This window comes from Panthera tigris, chromosome D3 (genome assembly GCF_018350195.1).
Source record: "Panthera tigris isolate Pti1 chromosome D3, P.tigris_Pti1_mat1.1, whole genome shotgun sequence".
Classification (NCBI taxonomy): domain Eukaryota; kingdom Metazoa; phylum Chordata; class Mammalia; order Carnivora; family Felidae; genus Panthera; species Panthera tigris.
The window spans coordinates 68,732,799-68,754,823 of record NC_056671.1 but is presented as its reverse complement, the minus strand read 5'-3'; the positions used below and the strand labels follow the sequence as shown (position 1 = coordinate 68,754,823).

Here is a 22,025-nt window from a genome sequence, read left to right as displayed (position 1 = left end):
TGGTTTAGCAGTCATTTTCAATTCCTGAGAACTCTTTTTCCTCTGATTCTTGTTTTATGAATGCAACATTTTTAGTTGGCATAATTGGAGTCTGGACATCCATATAACCATTTCAAGAAGTTATGTGGCTTTATTTTATTGATGCGTTTGATGCATTGTTACATGTAGAGCACTGGCTCTTTAAGAAACCACGAAAAGACGGAATGGATATTTGAGTTTATTTGATCTGCCCCCTTGATTTTTTTTTTTTTTAATTTTTTTTTTAACGTTTATTTATTTTTGAGACAGGGAGAGACGGCATGAATGGGGGAGGGTCAGAGAGACAGGGAGACACAGAATCAGAAACAGGCTCCAGGCTCTGAGTGGTCAGCACAGAGCCTGATGCGGGGCTCGAACTCACGGACCGCGAGATCATGACCTGAGCCGAAGTTGGATGCTTAACCGACTGAGCCACCCAGGCGCCCCCTGCCCCCTTGATTTTTACATAAGATGAAGTTGACAGGTGCGGTGGCTTATGAAGGTAATGAGTGACAGTTCTGAGACTAGAATCCAGATTTTTTTGACTCCTAGTCTCCAGGCACTTTCTGTTCCACTATTAAGATTTGTATAAACAAAAGGTATTACCAGGTCTTTGATTTTGTTAACTTTTAAAACCAGCCCCACCACTACTGACAGCATCTGTGATACACTGCACTCCTTCTTAGTCTTTCCTCGTATTTTACTTTCACAGTATCCTTGGTGGCGTGACAGTGATAATTCTAAATTTTGGTCTCAGTCCTTTGAATTTGTCAGTTGTTTTTGTTAAACATATGTTCCATTTACAGTACTGTCCGTTTTCTTATCCAATAGTAAGTAAAAAAGGAGGATGTTTTTCTCCTCCGTATTCGTTGACTTTGTCCTTAGCCAACACTAACACCCATTTCATGAAGGCTTTTGTCTTTATCCAAGTGTTCCACTCTGCCCTAGCAGAGCAGCGCAAGGTCAAGGCGCCTGTCCTTTTTTTCTTCGCATGAAATTAATAACTTGCTCCAACAGTAGTTTGTTTTAGGACGTTTCCAGCCCAGATGGTGGAAAGTTCTTGGGATAATATGGCAGCCAGAGCAACACTTTGGCTTTTTAAAGTTGACTTTGTTTTGGCGATTGTGTGATGCAGATCTTCTGAAGATCATACAAGGACATTAAAACAAGAAAGATCTGTTAGCTTAAAACATTTTTCATCTTTGAAAAACCACCACACTCAGCATGGTACCATTTTGGTTTCTTTTAAGTACTATTGGCCTGTCTGGCTCTTTTCCCTGATTATTTGGCACTTAGGATAGGCCAATTAATACATTTAAAATTTTGTTTTCACAGAAATCTAACATTGCCCTGAATTCCTTTTTTTGAGCATTATAGAAAGTTACAGCAAGAAATGACAGTAGAGATCATTTTGCCCAAAGTCCTTATTTAAAAATAGGAAAGCTGAGGGGTGCTTGGGTGGCTCAGTTGGTTAAGCGTCCGACTTCAGCTCACGTCATGATCTTGCATTTTGTGAGTTCAAGCCCCGCGTCAGGCTCTGTGCTGACAGCTTGCTCAGAGCCTGGAGGCTGCTCCGGATTCTGTGTCCCTTTCTCTCTGCCCCTCCCCTGCTCACACTCTGTCTCTGCTTCTCTCAAAAATAAATGAACATTAAAAACAAATTTAAAAGTAGGAAAGCTGAGACCCAGAGGAATTATTTGTTAAAATTAACAGAATGAGGTTTGTTTTTGTTTTTGTTTTTTTTATGAAATTTATTGTCAAATTGGTTTCCATACAACACCTGGTGCTAACAGAATGAGTTTACTAGAGAGCTTAGAGGCAGACCCTAAGTCTCCTAATTTTGGACCACTGACTTCTACATCATAGCACAATGTGATTTAAGTTTTTGTTTGCTCTCATTTCAATATGTCAGCAGACGTGAATCAATGAAAGTTTAATTTTAACATTTGTGACAGTCCTCTGTTTTTAGTTCTTGGTTAATTTAATTTTAGAGCATATTTTTAAAATATCCAAATACCTAAGTGAACAGTCTACTGCCTCTTCTGGTTCCGCATCCCTCCAGCTGTTCTGTTTGCTTCCATAAGTAACCACTGTTCTTAGTCTCTTCTGTATCCTTCCCGAAGATGTTCATGCGATGCATATGCAGTTATGAGCACAGATTCTTATATCTCCCTGCAGTCACACAAAAGATGGGAAATTATACATACTCTTTTGAACTTTCTTCTTTTTCCAGTCAGCACCTTATCCAGGCAGCTTTTGTACACAAGCATTTAAAGAGCTTTCTCATTATGGTTACGAGGATATTCAGATACCCCCAGATTTACCCCTTGAAAGTGTATTATTAGGTGGTTGTTAGTGAATTCACACAAGTTGTGAAACTGTCATTACCATCTAATTATAGGACTCCTATTGCCCCTTTGTGATATGAATTTAAAGTATTTTTTTTTTCTAAATTTGCCTTTCTTTTTTTTAAAGATTTGAATCTTTTAAGTAATCCCTACACCTATGTGGGGCTCGAACCCACAGCCTTGAGGTCAAGAGTTGCAAGTTCTACCAACCAAACCAGCCAGGCGCCCCTCTAGATTTGCCTTTTGACTTGACTTATTTGCTTATAGCACGCTTTTGTTTTGACGTGGTAAATTTTCAAAAACGACTTTTAAGAGTCTTAATTCATCCATCGTTGATAGCTTCTAGGCCTTCAGATGTATAAACTGGCTCATTGTTAACATTTTTGACCCTTTCTCTTTCTACTTGCCTTCTTGCACATTTCATTGTAGCCCCACTGGCTTCTTTGGCGTTCCTTAAATATGCTAGGCATGTTCCTATCTCTGGGCCTTTGCATGCGCTTATCCCTCTCCCTGGCAGACTCTTCCTGTGCCTCCTTGCTTTTTTCAAGTCTTTGCTCAAAAGTCAGCTTCGTGTTGAGTCTTCTTACTTAAAATTGTAACACATCTGTGATAGATTGTCAGTGGTCCCTCAGATTCATTCTTCTCTTTATTAGCATTTGGCTGGGCAGTGGTTGTCCAGGCAGAGATGACGTTTCTCAGGCTCGCTTGCCAGCTAGCTACGGGTGTACCGGAGGAATTGATATATACAGCTCTTACGTTATTTAAAAAGAAATGACTCTCCTTGGAGTGTACTTTTCTCCCTTCTCTCTGGTGGGAAATGGTAACCAGAACAAACTTGGAAGCACATGCAAAGGGTGACAGAGCTTCCTTCCCGGCAGAGCCTTTGAGTGATCTTACTAAGTAGATCCTGCTTGATCTGACTGCTAAGTGGCAGAGAAATGAGCTTTGATCTGGTTTAAAACCTCATTTTGGACTCTATAGTAGCGGCTTAGCCTCACTATTCCTAACCACCCTAACCATGTACTCCTTATCCAACCTTCATGCGTGATTTTCTTCATGGCACTCACAACCTTTTCATTTACTGCACAGCATTTTTGTCCGTCCCTCTAAAATAGAAGCACCAAAAGGCCTTCTTTAAAGCATGTTTTAAGAGAATCTTCCGTCTTGGCCCCTAGGGTTTTCTTTTCTTTTTTTTTAAGATTTAATCTTCTGATCGATTTGGGATTTCTTTTAGTGTATAGGGTCTGAGGTGTAGATTCAGGTGTTTTTTTCCTTCTGAAAGCAGACCGTGCAGTTGTCTGGACAGTACGTGTACCACTGTGTGTTTGGTATTGTACTGATGAAGTCCCATTCTTAACTTGTATAACAATGATTTACAAATAAGAAGTGGCTGCTCAGCTCTTCAGTAGATGCCTCACAAGAGAGATCATTGTGGTCTCCATCATGATTAAATCTGAGTGACTACAATGTATTTGAACTGCTTTTTAGTCTATGCAAACAAAGAGACGCTAGATGCCCTTCTTTTCAGGCATTAGTTCTTTTTGGTTCTCTAAATCTTACATTTTTATTCATAGTAAATGGTGTATTGACATATGGGAAGTCTTGGTTTTGGCTCATAGTTATAGGCTATTTTGGAAATCAGAATAGCAAATACTGTATGTGCTAGCTTTATCTTGAGTAAAAAGTTTTTACTGAAATGTGTATTTGCTTTGGATAGTCACTAAAAACTAGGTGTCTGTGTTAGAATGCTGTTTGTTTCTTATGAAGGAACAAAATTTCTACGTATAAAGTCTTTCAAATATGCTTTCAACAACAAAAAAAAATATATGCTTTCAATGAGACTGAATCTGTGACTCTGTGCCCTCAGCCAGTATTTAAAAGTGTAACTTACATCTTTGATTGGCAAGTGTGATGGTTAATTTTGTGTGACAGCTTAACTGAGCTGAGGGGTGCCTAGAGGTCAGCCATGGTTTCATTATTTCTGGGTGTATCCGTGAGTGTGTTTCCAGAAGTAGTTAGCATTAGAATCAGTAGACTTAGTGAAGAAGATCATACTCACCCATGCTGGTGTCATCCAGTCCTTTGAGGGATGGATAAAGCACAAAGGGGGAGGAAAGAGATAAATTTACTCTCTTGCTTTAGCCGAGACGTCCATCTTCTCATGTCCTTAGACATTGGTCCTCCTGATTCTTGGGCCTTCTGACTTAGCCTGGGGTTTTTCTGGTTCTCAGGCCTTTGGGTTTGGACTGGAACTGTACCAGGCTTTTCCTGGGCGTCCACCTTGCATATGGCAAGTAATGGACCCCTCAACTTCAATAATTGTGTGAGTCAGTCCTTCATAGTAAATCTCTTTTTGTCTATATCTATTCCTATACTATTGATTCTCTTTCTCTGCAGAGCCCTAAGTAATACAAGTGTGGCTGACTCATTGCTGTGACCTGAGTGCTTGTGTCCTTCCAAAATTCTTATGTTGAAACCTAACCTACAAGGTGATGGTATTTGGGGGAAATGATTAGGTCATGCAGACAGAGCCCTCATGAATGGGATTGGTGCCCATGTAAAAGATACCCAAGAAAGCTTCCTTGTCCCCCTTCCACTGTGTGATGACACAGCAAAATGATGTTCACTGTCAGGGGCACCAGCGTGGCTCAGTCAGTTGAGCATCCGACTCTTGATCTCAACTCGGGTCTTGATCTCAGGGTTATGAGTTCAAGCCCCATGTTGGGTTCCACGCTGGGTGTGGAACTTACTGAAAAAACAAGAATAAAAAAAATTCAAAAAAAAAAAAAAAAGCTCACTGTTTGTGAACCCAGAAAGCCAGCTCTTATCAGACACTGAATTTGCAGGTGCCTTGATTTGGGCCTTTGGAACTGTGAGAAATAAATTTCTGTGCTTTGTGAAGCACCCAGTCTGTTAGTTTGTCAATTGCAACCTACAAGCACTAAGGCACTCTCCTGCTAAATTGTTTTTCCCTAGTTACAAAGCTTTGTTACTTTGATTGCTCACAGTGAAGTAAGAGGGGTATCATTAAGAAGACCTATGGTTAAAATGAGGTTAGACATTATCCTCAGACCATCATCGCTATGATTTTGTTTCTCAAGGAAATTTCCCAGTAGGCACAGCCATTTGGGAGCAAACATTTCTTATATTCATTTTCTTCATGCTCTTCCTATTTAAAAAGTTTAAATTAAAAATAATAAAAATAGTCACCTGTAATCTCATCTCTCAAGATTGCTTTTTTTATTTTTTGCCTGTTAGCACCTGCGTGTATATTCATTCATATAATACATAATGTTCTACTATCTTTGCTCAATATTATGTCGCGAGGCAAGTATTTCAGTAAAGTACGTCCCAGAAGCAGATGAGTGATGTGTTTTGTAAGGCTACCATAACCCTGATACTAAAACCTAATGAACATTACATAAAAAGAAAGTTACAGACTAGTATGTCTTATCAATGTAGGAGAAACATATTTTTTAAAAAAATTAGTAAATTGCACCCAGTAATATATGATAAAGGGCATAGCATCATAAACAAGTGGGGCTTATTGGACGAATGTGATATTGTTAAGACTTGAAAATCCATCAACATAATATGCCATATTGGCAGAATAAATTAGAAAAGCCATATGAGTGTCTCAGTAAGTGTGGAAAAAGCATTTGACTAAATTCAACATCCGTTCATGAAAAAAAAAACTTAGAAAACTAGGAATAGAAGGGAACGTTTTCAATACACGTAAATATGTGTAAAGTGATTGTCCATTTGCAGTGTTCTTGATTTAGGTTGATACACCATGAGTTCTAAATCTATAAGCCTGTCTTCTTTGATTAGTCTTAGCCTTTTTTGCCCACATTAAGCATACCGTCTGTCACTGAGTGCTATTAGTTTTATTTTGTTCCGTATCATTCAAGTCTGGTTGCTCTTTTCCATTCCTGTTGTCAGTGTTTTCATCGCGGTCCTCATGTTCTAGCTAGATAATTTATTGCATGTTCTTTGTTTCCTGGGTTGGTCAAAGCATTTCTCCATGTCAATATGTCTCCCAACCTCTGATGCCCCCCTTTGTCCCACTGTCCCTGATTTTGGACACATGAGGCATAGGGTTGAATAGATCACATTCTTCAGTTCAAGGCTGTCATCCCTGCTTCATGTGAGGTCCATCTCTCCCTCCATTTGATATTCATCTGTTCATTTATTCCCATTCCGTGCTGCTCTTCTTTCCCGTAAACAGCCATTTTAAATGTGTTTAATGCATTATTTTTATATGTATATGCTCAACTAAATGTTACATGTACATGTATTTTTAATGTACATAAATAGAATTGTTACAGAACTCATTCTGTGTACTTATTCCTCTCGGAACTGTTCTTAAACGTTACCCTTGACACTAAATGAACATCTAGTCTGCTGCTGTTAAAACTTCATTGTGTGTATCCACCACATTTTACTTACCCAGTTCCTCAGTGATGGACACCGGGGCTTTCTCCAACTTTGCAACACCACAAGTAACGAATTGTTTCATAGTTTGTTAGGATCAGGAGTGCAGGCACAGCTGGCGTGGTGCCTCTTGACTCAGATACCTCTTGAGGTTGTAGTTGAGCTTATTGGTGGGGCTGTGGTCTCGTCAGAAGCCTCAGCTAGGGAGGGAGAGACCTGCTTTCTTGATTTCTCATTTGCTGTTGGCAGGATTCTGTTCCTCTAGGGAAATTGGACCGAGGGCCTCAGATCTTCACTGGCTGTTGACTGGAGGCCTCCCTTAGTTCTTTGCCAGGTAGACGTCTGCATATGTCAGCTCACAACAGGGTGGTTAGCTTCTCCCACAGAAAGGAAAAAAAAAAAAAGAGCAAGAGAGGGTACCCAGCACAAGCTATAGTTGCTTTGTAAGATAATTGCCCCTTGAAAGTGGTTAAAAGTGAGTTATTAGATTCAGCCTATACTCAAGGGGAGGCAGTACATAAGAGCATATGAATAGCAGGATGCAGGGGTTACTGGGGGTTGTTTTAGAGTTTGCCTAGCACAGTCCTCAGCCAGTTGCTGTGAATTTTTCTTTGGCATATATACATATTTGGGTCATGGGTTGCTCTCTAAAGATGACTTCTCTGGTTAATATTTTTATCAGCAGTACATGAGGGTTTATATATCATCATATGCCTGCCAGTACTATGCTTTCTACAGCATAAAGGGATATCACACTGTCTTAAACTGTTTATATATTTTGTTCTTATTTCCTAGTGGAGTTCTCACCTTTTTCTTGGCCATTTGCTGGCAATATTCTAGATATTAGTTTCTTGTTGTTCTTCTCTGTATCATCTGCCTGTTACCTTTGTCCAAGGTTTCATTTGTTGGGCAGTAATCCTGAATTTTGGTGTGATTAAATGTATTTTTTGGCTTTGTGGTTTGTGCTCTTAGGCTTTTATTTAAGAAGTCCTTTTTTTGTCCCTCTGTTAGAAACTTAGCGTACATTTTCTTGTGTTAACTTTAGCTTTACCATTCACCTCCAGGTCTCTAATCTGTCTGTAGTAGGTCTTTGATAGGGATCCATCATTGTTTTCTTTGTGAAATGAGCCAGTCTTCTGTACAATCTCTTCTGTCCTCATTGATTTGTGGATCCATCTTTACTGTATATTGTTTATGTCTACACCGCAGGTGTGAGCCATACATTTGGTTTGTAGGTGGATTTCTTTTGTTTGTCTGTTTCTTCATGTGTGCAAATACCATGCTGTTTTTATTGTTACAGCTGCATAGCATGGCTTGATACCTGGTAGTGAAAGGCCCTCTCATCACTCTTCATTTTCAAGATTGACTTGGCCATGTTTACTCTTCCACAAAAAGTTTATTTCATTTATTTTATTTTTTATATATAATTTATTGTCAAATTGGTTTCCATACAACACCCGGTGCTCATCCCAACAAGTGCCCTCCTCAATGCCCATCACCCATTTTCCCCTTTACCCTGCCCCCCCATCAACCCTCAGTTTGTTCTCAGTATTTAAGAGTCTCTTATGGTTTGCCTCCTTCCCTCTCTGTAACTTTTCCCCCCCCTTCTCCTCCCCCGGGTCTTCTGTTAAGTTTCTCAGGATCCACATAAGAGTGAAAACATATGGTATCTGTCTTTCTCTGCCTGACTTATTTCACTTAGCATAACACTCTCCAGTTCCATCCACGTTGCTACAAAAGGCCATATTTCATTCTTTCTTATTGCCAAGTAGTATTCCATTGTATATATAAACCACAATTTCTTTATCCATTCGTCAGTTGATGGACATTTAGGCTGTTTCCATAATGTGGCTATTGTTGAAAGTGCTGCCATAAACATTGGGGTACAAGTGCCCCTATGCATCAGCGCTCCTGTATCCCTTGGGTAAATTCCTAGGAGTGCTATTGCTGGGTCACAGCGTAGATCTATTTTTAATTTTTTGAGGAACCTCCACACTTTTTCAGAGTGGCTGCACCAGTTTGCATTCCCACCAACAGTGCAAGAGGGTTCCCGTTTCTCCACATCCTCTCCAGCATCTATAGTCTCCTGATTTGTTCATTTTAGCCACTCTGACCTGCGTAAGGTGATATCTCAGTGTGGTTTTGATTTGCATTCCCTGATGAGGAATGACGTTGAGCATCTTTTCATGTGCCTGTTGGCCATCTGGGTGTCTTCTTTAGGAAAGTGTCTATTCATGTCTTCGGCCCATTTCTTCACTGGATTATTTGTTTTTCGGGTGTAGAGTTTGGTGAGTTCTTTATAGATTTTGGATACTAGCTCTTTGTCTGATATGGCATTTGCAAATATCTTTTCCCATTCCATTGGTTGCCTTTTAGTTTTGTTGATTGATTACTTTGCAGTTCAGAAGGTTTTTCTCTTGATGAGGTCCCAATAGTTCATTTTTGATTTTAATTCCTTTGCTTTTGGAGATGTGTCAAGTAAGAAATTGCTGTGGCTGAGGTCAGAGAGGTTTTTTCCTGCTTTCTCCTGTAGGGTTTTGATGGTTTCCTGTCTCACATTCAGGTCCTTCACCCATTTTGAGTTTATTTTTGTGAATGGTGTAAGAAAGTGGTCTAGTTTCATTCTTCTGCATGTTGCTGTCCAGTTCTCCCAGCACCATTTTTTAAAGAGACTGTCTTTTTTCCATTGGATATTCTTTCCTGTTTTGTCAAAGATTAGTTGGCCATACATTTGTGGGTCCAGTTCTGGAGTCTCTATTCTATTCCATTAGTCTGTGTGTCTGTTTTTGTGCCAATACCATGCTGTCTTGATGATTACAGCTTTGTAGTAGAGGCTAAAGTCTGGGATTGTGATGTTTCCTGCTTTGGTCTTCTTCAAAATTACTTTGGCTATTCGGGGCCTTTTGTGGTTCCATATGAATTTTAGGATTGCTTGTTCTAGCTTCGAGAAGAATGCTAGTGCAATTTTGATTGGGATTGCATTGAATGTGTAGATTGCTTTGGGTAGTATTGACATTTTAACAATATTTATTCTTCCAATCCATGAGCATGGAATGTTTTTCCATTTCTTTGTATCTTCTTCAATTTCCTTCATAAGCTTCCTATAGTTTTCAGCATACAGATCTTTTACATCTTTGGTTGGGTTTATTCCTAGGTATTTTATGATTCTTGGTGCAATTATGAATGGGATCAGTTTCTTTATTTGTCTTTCTGTTGCTTCATTCTTAGTGTATAAGAATGCAACTGATTTCTGTACGTTAATTTTATATCCTGCGACTTTGCTGAATTCACGTATCAGTTCTGGCCGACTTTTGGTGGAGTCTGTTGGGTTTTCCATGTAGAGTATCATGTCATCTACAAAAAGTGAAAGCTTGACTTCATCTTTGCCAATTTCGATGCCTTTGATTTCCTTTTGTTGTCTGATTGCTGATGCTAGACCTTCCAACAGTATGTTAAACAACAACAGTGAGAGTGGACATCCCTGTCATGTTCCTGATCTCAGGGGGAAAGCTCTGTTTTTCCCCATTGAGGATGATGTTAGCTGTGGGCTTTTCATAAATGGCTTTTATGATCTTTAAGTATATTCCTTCTATCCTGACTCTCTCGAGGGTCTTTATTAAGAAAGGATGCTGTATTTTGTCAAATGCTTTTACTGCATCGACTGACAGGATCATATGGTTCTTGTCTTTTCTTTTATTAATGTGATGTATCACATTGATTGATTTGCAAATATTGAACCAGCCCTGTAGCCCAGGAATGAATCCCACTTGATCATGGTGAATAATTCTTTTTATATGCTGTTGAATTCGATTTGCTAGTATCTTGTTGAGAATTTCTGCATCCATATTCATCAGCGATATTGGCCTGTAGTTCTCTTTTTTTGCTGGGTCTCTGTCTGATTTGGGAATCAAAGTAATGCTGGCTTCACAGAATGAGTCTGGAAGTTTTTCCTTCCCTTTCTATTTTTTGGAACAGCTTGAGAAGGATAGGTATTATCTCTGCTTTAAATGTCTGGTAGAATTCCCCAGGGAAGCCATCTGATCCTGGATTCTTATTTTTTGGGAGATTTTTGATAACTGATTCAATTTCTTCGCTGGTTATGGGTCTGTACAAGTTTTCTGTTCCTTCCTGTTTGAGTTTTGGAAGTATGTGGGTGTTTAGGAATTTGTCCATTTCTTCCATGTTGTCCAGTTTGTTGGCATATAATTTTTCATAGTATTCCCTGATAATTGCTTGCATTTCTGAGGGATGGGTTGTAATAATTCCATTTTCATTTGTGATGTTATCTGTTTGGGTCCTCTCCCTTTTATTTTTGAGAAGCCTTGCTGGAGGTTTATCAATTTTGTTTATTTTTTCAAGAAACCAACTCTTGGTTTCATTGATCTGCTCTACTGTTTTTTTAGATTCTATATTGTTTATTTCTGCTCTGATCTGTATTATTTCTCTTCTTCTGCTGGGTTTGGGGTGTCTTTGCTGTTCTGCTTCTATTTCCTTTAGGTGTGCTGTTAGATTTTGTATTTGGGATGTTCCTTCTTTCTTGAGATAGGCCTGGGTTGCAATGTATTTTCCTCTCAGGACTGCCCTCGCTGTATATCATAGTGTTTGGACTGTTGTATTTTCATTTTCATTTGTTTCCATATATTTTTTAATTTCTTCTCTAATTGCCTGGTTGACCCATTCATTCTTTAGTGGGCTGTTCTTTAACCTCCATGCTTTTGGAGGTTTTCTGGACTTTTTTTCCTGTGGTTGATTTCATGTTTCATAGCATTGTGATCTGAAAGTGTGCATGGTATGATCTCAGTTCTTTTATACTTATTAAGGGCTGTTTTGTGACCCAGTATGTGGTCTATTTTGGAGAATGTTCCATGTGCACTCGAGAAGAAAGAATATTCTGTTGCTTTGGGATGCAGAATTCTAAATATATCTTTCAAGTCCATCTAGTCCAATGTATCATTCAGGGCCCTTGTTTCTTTATTGATTCTCTGTCTAGATGATCTATCCATTGCTATAAGAGGCGTATTAAAGTCTGCTGCAATTACCACATTCTTATCAATAAGTTTGCTTATGTTTGTGATTAATTGTTTTATATATTTGGGGGCTCCCGAATTTGGTGCATAGACATTTATAATTGTTAGGTCTTCCTGATGGATAGACCCTGTAATTATTATATAATGCTCTTCTTCATCTCTTGTTACAACCTTTAATTTAAAGTCTAGTTTGTCTGATATAAGTACAGGTACTCCAGCTTTCTTTTGACTTCCAGTAGCATGATAGATAGTACTCCATCCCCTCACTTTCAAGCTGAAGGTGTCCTCAGGTCTAAAATGAGTCTCTTGTAGACAACAAATAGATGGGTCTTGTTTTTTTTATCCATTCTGATACCCTGTGTCTTTTGGTTGGAACATTTAGTCCATTTACATTCAGTGTTATTATTGAAAGATACGGGTTTAGCGTCATTGTGATGTCTGTAGGTTTCATGCTTGTGCTGGTGTCTCTGGTACTTTGTGGTCCTTGCAACATTTTACTCACAGAATCCCCCTTAGGATCTCTTGTAGGGCTGTTTAGTGGTGATGAATTCCGTCCATTTTGTTTGTTTGGGAAGACCTTTATGTCCCCTTCTATTCTGAATGACAGACTTGCTGCATACAGGATTCTCGGCTGCATATTTTTTCTGTTCATCACATTGAAGCTTTCCTGCCATTCCTATCTGGCCTGCCAAGTTTCAGTAGATAGGTCTGCTACTACCCTTATGTATCTACCTTTGTATGTGAAGTCCTGTTTATCCCTAGCTGCTTTCAGAATTCTCTCTTTATCCTTGTATTTTGCCAGTTTCATTATGATATGTCATGCAGAAGATCGATTCAAGTTATGTCTGAAGGGAGTTCTCTGTGCTTCTTTGGATTTCAATGTCAGGCTTGTCTTTCATTCAGTTGAAGGAATAAGAACAAATAGGATTGCATTTTACGTGGTTAATATTTATGACAGTTAAAGAAATGTCAGGAAAGAGAATTTTTCTATAGTACTTTAAAAGTAAGATTTCGGATTAGAACTGAGATTTATCCATTATGTAATAATGTAAATTGCATGGACCTCTTGTGTTGTTTTGTATACTTTGCTTTTAAAAGAGATTTCTGTCAGCAATAACCCCTTAAAATATCTGGTAGAATTTAAGCGTGCCCAATTCTAGAATCAGGTCATATTTAATTTGTTTAATGAGCCTCACTTAAGTAGATGTTAAGTGGGTTTTGGTTTTTTTTGTTTTTTTTGGTTTTTTTTGGATTTCCATGCATATTTTAGTTCTGTCAGAATATTTTGATATTCTTTCGGAGCTGTTACTCTTTTTGTTGTGTTGTTGAAATCTCCACTTTCCTGATCTGTTCCTGTTCCCCGTGATCATCATGTTTAAACTTTTGCAGTAACTGAAGATTACTTAATGCGTTTATTCTTTTTTGTGCTTCCTCCTCAGCCAAAACCTTGTTTCCTTTTTCTTTGACCTAAGACTTATTTCTAAAGAGAGTTAATGATCTTGGGAGGACAGGAGTAGTCCTTCATAATAGAAATATGCTTAATAAAACAGGAATAATTTGTTCACTGTCCATATTTTGCTGAACATACAGAGGTGGCCTTATGGAAGCAGACACTAGAGATGGGGGGATGTAAGGTACACATTGTTCTGATTGTTAAGTGATTATCAACACGAAAAGGCATTGTTTTCTTCCCTGCACTGTGACTTACTCTTAAATTTGACAATCTGAATATTGGGTTTCTGCATTATAACCAAACAGGGATGAACCTAAGGTTTTAGGGTTTATCTTCAAAGCAGAACGTTGCTGCTAACTGTTTCCATTCTACAGTAATAGACTTGTCATTCAGCAGGAGATTGGAACTGGAAAATAGGAAAGTAATGGGATGCCTGACCCGAGTACGAAAGCTAATGGTTGGGAAAAGCTTTCGTATTTTTGCCTGACTTAATTTTTAGGTAAAACACACTAGTGTTTCTTTGTAACCTAGAAACGTATTAAATATTTAGGTTGAGTTTTTAAATGTATAGTTTATTTAGAAAAGAGCAGTCCTAATCTTCCAAAGTGATCGTTATTCTGTTTGCTTCCTGTTTCTGCAGAGATATTACATATGAAATCTCAGTAGAAGCTGTATCGACAATGGTGGTTTTCCTTTCTTGCCAACTCTTCCACAAGGAGGTTTTGCGACAGAGCATCAGTCACAAGTATTTGATGCGAGGTCGATGGTATGTTTCTATTTTACATTTTTCTACCTTCTTTTTTTTTTTTTATTGTACAGATCTCTGTCTCAGGTCTTGTCCTCTAACCTTAACGTTGTCCCAGATGTCCCGCCGAACGTTTCCTTCGGTCATTCTGTCCACACTTCAAACCCCACGCATAAGTAACCCACTTCTGCTTTCCTGTTTAAACTGCCCGTCCTCCCCGCCCCTTTCATCCCCCAGCTTCTTACCTTCTCAAGTGGTTTCTTTGTAGAAGTGAAACGTTGAAGTCCTCCTCCTTCTTCCTTCTGCATCATTCTCTATGTGTAAGCACCCATCAGTCATGTCTGTCCGCTGAAGTTGTTTTCAGTCTCCCCCTCTCACTAGTCCCGTTGAAACGACCATCATCTCTGCCCTGTCACCCTGTGTCTGGACTACTCCAGCAGCCTCTTAGCTGACGGTTCCTACTTTCATGTGGTCACAGATACTTATTGTGTGGCGACCATGTGCCAGACATGTGTTAGGATGGGGGGCTCTGCTCTTGAGCAGAAACTTACAGTCTCCTAATGGGGGGCTGGGAGTAGATACAAAATACACACACACACACACACACACACACACACACACACACATCTTCTATTGACACAGTCTTCACAGAACTTGAGATTGTAAAACAGATACAAACCAAGTAGCTTTGATGGAAGTTCTCAGAGAGTGGGAGCTCTGTCTTTGTCATCTCGTCCTTGCTGCCTTGGTTGTCTGTGTGTCACCTCTCTCCTTGAGTATCCTGTGGCACAGCCATAGAATCCCTTAGGGCTCTTTGGAACATACTTGAAAACCGCTGATAATAGAGAAGGAGCCTGGGCTTTGGCTCAGGATTCTATTATAGAGTTTTCTCTAGATGGCGGGAATTGATTTATCACCTTAATTTGTGGACACATATCCCTTTTCACCTGCGTTCTCTCCCTTCTCCTCTCATTCCATTACTTTAAAGCAAAGAGTGTTAACATCTAAACCACTTGTATGCATATGTGTCTTGTGTGTGCATGCATAAATTGAATGATTTCATACTTAAAATGTGTAGTCTTTTGTATTAATGCTTTCTTAATTCTTGTGTTTCCCTACTGATTCTATGGTACTATCTCCCTTCAAGCACCAGGTACCGTATAATACCCTGAATTAATAATATCTCACCTGTTATACGGGATTACCAGTAAGGTAACTGAAGCTCAAGAATTGAAGTGATTTGACCAACAACTGTGGCATAGAAACAGGAAAGCCAGAATTCAGCCTCAAGTCTGATCTCAAAGCCCACGATCTTCACCGTTATGTGACAGTGCTAGGTTCCTTCGAAGTGTTAATCCCTTTAATACTAATAGATTCTGTAGATTCTGTTTATTGTTACACAAAGTCAGGCGACTTCCACGGGTTTGATTTTCTTCTTTTTTTTCTTTTTGTGTAGTCTTCCATACACCAGCAAACTTGTGAAAACCCTATTGTATAACTTTATCAGACAAGAGAAGCCGCCCCCTCCAGGAGCACACGTTCTCCCACAGCAATCCGATGGGGGCGGACTGCTGTATGGACTGGCATCCGGAGTAGCAAGTAAGTCTGATCAGGTTTTGTCAGTTCTCTGGCGTAGATAGAGTTTGTCTAATCGGCATAAGAAACTGCGTTTGCTCGGCTGCCACTACTGATGGTTACGTCGGCCCTGTGCAGCTGGCTGAATGCGAAATACCGGAAGCAACTGAACATATTTTGTCCATTTAGTGCAGCGATTGATGCGGTGAAATATATGCAAATAACGAATAGATTGTTTACCTGTAAAACACCACTTTCCAAGAATAATGTTTATAAATATGCATATTGCGTGCGCTTTAGCGGCACAGTATTATACAGTTAAGGTCTTGGAAACCTTTTACTGCTGTGCTGTATGAGGAGACACTGCTGTTTTAGAGGCATTATTGGTCAGGATCTTACGTGACTAATGAGGTGTAGTTTTCTTGTTAGACTCTGTGTTTTATTCATTCAGTGACGAATGAGCACGTTTTGAAGAATTTTGTATTGAATTCTGGAGTGGCACAAACACGGGTTTTATCAGATTGGAAGCAGATTTCATTAACTGAGGGAAACCTTTCCCTCCCAGACAGTGAAGCCTCATTTCCGGTTCACGGTGTCGGGCGTGAAGACCCTGGGAGTGGCAGCAGGAGCTCTGGTCCTTTCTCTAGTTAGCGTGGCGGGCCCGTGTCGTGTGAAGTCACGGAACCCGACCTCCTGCTTTATTCTGAAGGAGAATCAGAAACCAGGCTGGCATCGCGGCAGCTGTAGGGTCTGCAGGCGCCTCTTACTAAAGCAGCCGCGTAGGCCGTCCTTGCGTAGTGCAGGGCTCGGCTCTTTGAAGGAACTCCACGTCGAGCCCAGTCCCACGGCCGAATCCTGGCTGCAGCGTGCCCTCCGCACCGTGAGGGATAGCAGTTTGATGTGGAAGTGTAGTCCCGCTTGGTAATGTACTAGGTAATGAGTCTTGGGAACGTCTTTGGGTTGAAAGACCTCTGTTGAGCACCTGGCTGGCTCAGTCAGTTGAGCATCCGACTTCAGCTCAGGTCATGATCTCGCGGTTCACAAGTTCGAGCCCTGGAGCCTGCTTCCGATTCTGTGTCTCCTTCTCTCTCCGCCCCTGCCCTGCTCATACTCTGTCTCTCTCTCTCTCAAAAATAAATAAAACATTAAACACATTTTTTTTTTAAAGACCTCTGTTGACTTTTGGAATTGGTCTCTGGGCCAGGCTTTCCAGATTTGTCTTCCTTTGATTTCTTTTAACACTGTGGGTTGAATTACGTTTGTGCTCCCTCCTAGCTCTGTCCTCCGTGCTGAGCAGGCTCCCTAGCATGCCAGACCCGCCGAAGTCCGTTCCCTGCTTTGCTCCTACCCGCTGCCCTCGTTTCTGATGGGGAGGCATTCATGGCTTCCGAACGCAGCATAGCACTGGCTTCTCGTGTTTTCTTTTTTCGATCATTAAACTGGTATGAGGTTATAAAAGCTGAGTATTTTCCAGTACTTCGGTATGGTTGGGGATTTGGGGCGGGGGTGGGGGTGGGGGAGATAGTATAAGTTCATTAACTGCTTTCTTCGAAACAGTGCCAATTCTTTGCACTTTTCTGGTTTTTGTTTGTTTTTTAAGGGCAAACATAGATTTGTGTGTAATGTTTAGTTTTTCTTGGAGTTATGTGTCGTCAGAAGAATGTCCTGTATGGGAATGTGGTGTCATCAGTACCAGGTGCCAAAAACCTTTTAAACTTCAGAGCTGTTTCTACCTAGTTAGCAGTGTATCAGAAGGAAGTCCCTTAATTTCCCTAGCTTCCGGTTTTTTTGTCTGTTGAAGGAGAAGGTTGGAATAGATGATCTCTGAGCTTATTTCCCTATAACTTGCAACGGTTCTATGGCCTTTCTTCTCACCAGTAAAAAATTTAACATTCAGAGTCAGGGGGAGAGGTGGCAGTGAAAAAAATTTAATATTCAGTTAAGGGCATTAAAATGGACTTAAGATTTTTAGTGTGCTGTAGTCACAAGACATTTTACGTACCTTCTTACGTCTTCGTAAGATTAGCCATATAAAGGTATAAATCATGATGGAGTGATTATTCATTATTTCACAGTAGGTGACTCAAAGGATTACAAAAAAACAGCAAAAGGATGTTCTCTTCCTAAAAAGTACAGCTATTTATTATTTATTGCAAAAAGGATAAGAAAGGAAAAATAGTCACGTAATTTTGAATTAAGCCACATTCTGTGAAAGTCAGTCAGGTTTACAAGAACATTTGACTTCAGTTGTATGACCACTTTTGAAGATCTTTTGGTGGGTAGTTAAGGAATTTTCTTACTTTTTTTTTTTAAAGTTTATTTATTTATTTTGAGAGAGGGACCCAGAGAGAGAAAGTAGGGGAGGGGTCGAGAGAGAGGGGGAGAGAGAGAAGGCTAAGCAGGCTCTGCACCAGCAGTGCAGAGCCTGATGCAGGGCCCGAACTCCCAAACTGTGAGATCATGATCTGAGCTGAAGGTGGGGTGTTTAACCAACTGAGCCACCCAGGTGCCCTGGGAATCTTCTTACTTTAGCATCGGCTTAAGAAAAATATGACTTGGAAGCTCCTGCCTGAAAAAACAAATACTCCAAAGCCAAATATAAACTCTTTTGGGTGACATTTATCTTCACCGGGATTGAGTTTTTCCTGATTATAGAAAGCCATTTCCTGTCGCAGCAGTGTACGTATGGTAGGTTTGACTTGATTAATTTCCTTTGAAACCGAGCGCCTTATTTTGGAAAACTTTATAGCGTTGGATGGTGAAGTTTTGTTGGCACTAGCAGGGAAGAGGAGCTTGCTCGTGCTAGGTGAGCGGTGAACCACTCATCTGGACCCTCACAGGAGTTAGGCAAGGCCTTCTCCGGTTTATCCTCACTTTTTCAGATTTATTTTTAGTTATTCTACTGCTGTGTTTGTTTCTCAGACTCTAGCCAAAACTCTGTTACTCTTTACATGCCTTACGCTTTCTCCCTTTCATGTCCTTCCTTGGATTATCTCTTCCACCTACGATCCTGTTTCCTCCTCTCTTTTTTCTGCCCGTCCATCCGTTAAGCGCTGTCTCAGGTACCACTTCCTCCACGAAGATTTCCTCTTCTCTCCTAGCCAGGGGTGATCTTTTCCTGTGGCGTACTTAGCACTCTGCTTTGTGTTACGATTACTGTGTGTAGACATCACCTCCGCACCTGGGCTCTACACGCAATACAATGAGAACTAACATGTATATAACACTTGAGAGGTCATAGAACAACTTCTTGTGTATTTCACTTTATTCTTGTAGCAACCTTGTCAAACACATGATTTCACCTTTTTAATGTGATTGATGAAGAGATGTTCCCGGTTATTATCTAACATCACATAGGAGGTGATGTTGGTTTGCACTTGAGCTCAGTTTCTTTGACTCCTGACCTTTGCTTTCTGGTCGTTTCTGATCAGCACTTGAGTCCTGAGTACGTCAGCTGGTGCTTGACTTACGCGAGCATGTTCACTGCAGTCTCCAGCAGAGCACCTTACGTTTGTGGATTGTCAATAGATTCTTGTTTGTAATTAAAGACCAACAGCTAATACCTTGTCTACGTTCAAGATAGATGTGAATTCAGTTTATAATAACATGTCTATCGTTTATTGAATGCCTTCTGTTTTGCAGTCACTTTATTATTATCTTTTTCTTCTCCAATTTTTATTTAAATTCTAGTTACTTAACATATACTGCAATATTGGCTTCAGGAGTAGAATTCAGTGATTCATCACTTACATACAACACCCAGTGCTCATCACAACAAATGCCCTCCTAAGTACCCATCACTCATCTAGCCCATCCCCCACCCACCTCCCACCATCAATCCTCAGTTTGTTCTCTATCTTTAAGACTCTCCAATGGCTTGTTTCCCTCTCTCTTTTATCTTTTTATCCCCCATCCCATATGTTCATCTGTTTTGTTTCTTAAATAAGACATATGAGTGCAATCATATAGTCTTTCTCTGATTGACTTATTTCACTCAGCATAATGCACTCTAGCTCTGTCCACGTCATTGCATGTGGCAAGCTTTCATTCTTTTTGAAGGCTGAATAATATTCCTGTGTGTGTGGGTGTGGGTGTGCGTGTGCGCGCGTACGTGTATTTATCCATTCATTTCCAGTTACTTTAGTGGCTAACTTACATACAGTTACAGTAGCTGACCCACCTCCTCTTTATTTTGTAACATTTTATTGTGGAAAATTTCAAAGATGGATAAAAGTAGGGAGATTGGTAGAATGAATCCCCATCTATCCATAACCCATCTTTAAGAATTATCAACATTTTGCTATTTTTTCCTCATTTATCTGCTTCTTGTTCTTTTTAAAAAGCTTTATTTGGAAATAAGTTCATACATGTATAAAAGTTCAAAAACTAAAGGTATTATAAAAAATGATATAGTATCCAGATCCTATTAGTTTTGTATCTCTATTCTCTCCCTGCTTCTCTCCCATTCTACACACACACACACACACACACACACACACACACACACAGGGTTTTTTTTTTAACCATTTGAGGGTAAGTTACATGCATTGTGACCCTTTATCTCTAAATATTTGAATGTGTATTTCCTGAAAGGGGATATCTCTTACACAACCTCAGTACACTTACCAACTTCAGTAAATTCAGTATTCAGCCACCCTTAAAAACAAATGTTTATTTCTTTGTCAGTAAAACTTAAGAAATAGAGATTTCCTCTGTATTCTGAAATCTGCTTTATTAATACAGTATCATTTGGGTTGCACCTAAATTGAATTTTTACAATTAGGTGTTCTTGTCACTATGCTGCTAACAACTTATCTATCTCAGACTAACTGCTCGATGATGCAGCCCCCACACCTTTCTCCTTTCTGTTTATTATTGGTCCTGCAGTATGCAGTGAGTGTTTGGATGATGTTTGAATAGAAGGCAATAAATAAATGGAGGAATTGTTATTATCTTTTAATGACCACTAGTAGGTTTTTTCCATAGTTAATGAGAGCAATGAAAATTACTTGTATGGATTTTGTTCTTTTTTAAAAAAGTTGTTTTCACACGTGTCAAGTGTGGTTTCTGTCTTTCCCTGGAAGTGGTTAGGATCAGTCGTACATTAATAAAATACTTTACCGGGCAGCAGCTGTGATACATGCCAACAAGCCTCTTCATAATTTTGCAGTACAAGAAATCATGGTTTCCTTCCTCTTTATAGCTTTTTAGTTTAGATGTTTCTCTAAAATGCTGACAAAATGGAAGAAGAACCAACTGATACATCACTTTACCGTTTCCAAAAGAATGCTAGAATTTTAATTAACATATCCTTTAATGAATCGTAGAATTCCAAGATTAGGAGAAGTGAGGCTAAAGGGCAGCAGGTGACTTCTCAACATTAGCAGTCCATCTGGCATAATTAAAAAAAGTGCACGCACATGCGCTTACACCCTTTAATTTCTAAGTCATTACACATGTGCTTGGGCCCTGTCATAGACATTTTCAAGAAGCATTCTAATATAGCTGGTCCATTTCAGTACCACTCACTTGGTCTGGGTCCCTTTCCCGTGCTTGGATCTATTTTGCTGTGGGCCCATCATTACACAGTTGAGCTGGTACTATTACCTACTGAGGAATATATTGTTGTCAGGCAGCTCTGATGGTTTTAACTGACCTTCTGCTCTTGTGTTATCTTGGTTGCTCTTCTTGTTGTTCTCTTCATTGTTTCCTGTTGCTGATGAGGTTCATTGTATCAGTTTATCCTGAAGTGTGACCATTGGTACAGTACTCCAGCACAAAATAGATTGGAGTCTAAACTCCCTGATTCTGGACATTGCATTCTTTTTTTATTAATCTAGACTAAATGCTCATTAACTCTTTTGGCAGGTACTATTCAGTTATTAATGAGTTTTTGCTAGTTTGATCATCTCAGTCTTTTCTGTACCTGCAACTTTATGTCCTATCTTTCCCCTCCAGGTTTTATACATGCAATGTTCAGTGTGTCTCAAATATAGTTTTCTTAGGTATGGTATGATCCATAATTTTAACTAATGGTAATATTTGTGCTTATTTTCAGCCCTAGATTATCCTTAAACAGATATTTTGGGGCTTCCTCCTTTATTCATGGTTCTGTCCTTGGCACCGTATTGAAAGCAGGTTTACTCATTCTATGACGTTTCTTTTTTTTTTTTTTTTTTTTTTTTTTCGTTTTTTATTTTATTTTTGGGACAGAGAGAGACAGAGCATGAACGGGGGAGGGGCAGAGAGAGAGGGAGACACAGAATCGGAAACAGGCTCCAGGCTCCGAGCCATCAGCCCAGAGCCTGACGCGGGGCTCGAACTCACGGACCGCGAGATCGTGACCTGGCTGAAGTCGGACGCTTAACCGACTGCGCCACCCAGGCGCCCCATCTATGACGTTTCTTTATTTTTGAGAGGCAGAG

General features: G+C 39.8%; 1 protein-coding gene, 1 long non-coding RNA gene and 1 other non-coding gene across 9 annotated transcripts in view; 1 reads left to right on the top strand and 2 right to left on the bottom strand.

Moving 5' to 3' along the window:
* Nucleotides 1–22,025, top strand: part of DYM (dymeclin) — a 350,029-nt gene that overhangs the window by 95,026 nt on the left and 232,978 nt on the right. For all 7 annotated transcript variants that reach the window (XM_042962563.1, XM_042962565.1, XM_042962564.1 and 4 more), the window contains 2 exons: nt 13,921–14,046; nt 15,482–15,624. In XM_042962563.1, coding sequence (XP_042818497.1) covers nt 13,921–14,046; nt 15,482–15,624 — 269 coding nt within the window. The remainder of the gene's footprint in view (nt 1–13,920; nt 14,047–15,481; nt 15,625–22,025) is intronic.
* Nucleotides 417–15,087, bottom strand: LOC122232655. The gene is made up of 3 exons (XR_006210024.1): nt 14,271–15,087; nt 2,036–2,190; nt 417–1,158 (listed from the first exon to the last, which is right to left on the bottom strand). It is a non-coding gene; the product is annotated as an uncharacterized LOC122232655 (long non-coding RNA).
* Nucleotides 6,451–6,516, bottom strand: LOC122232856. Its single transcript, XR_006210264.1, has one exon. It is a non-coding gene; the product is annotated as a small nucleolar RNA SNORD69 (small nucleolar RNA).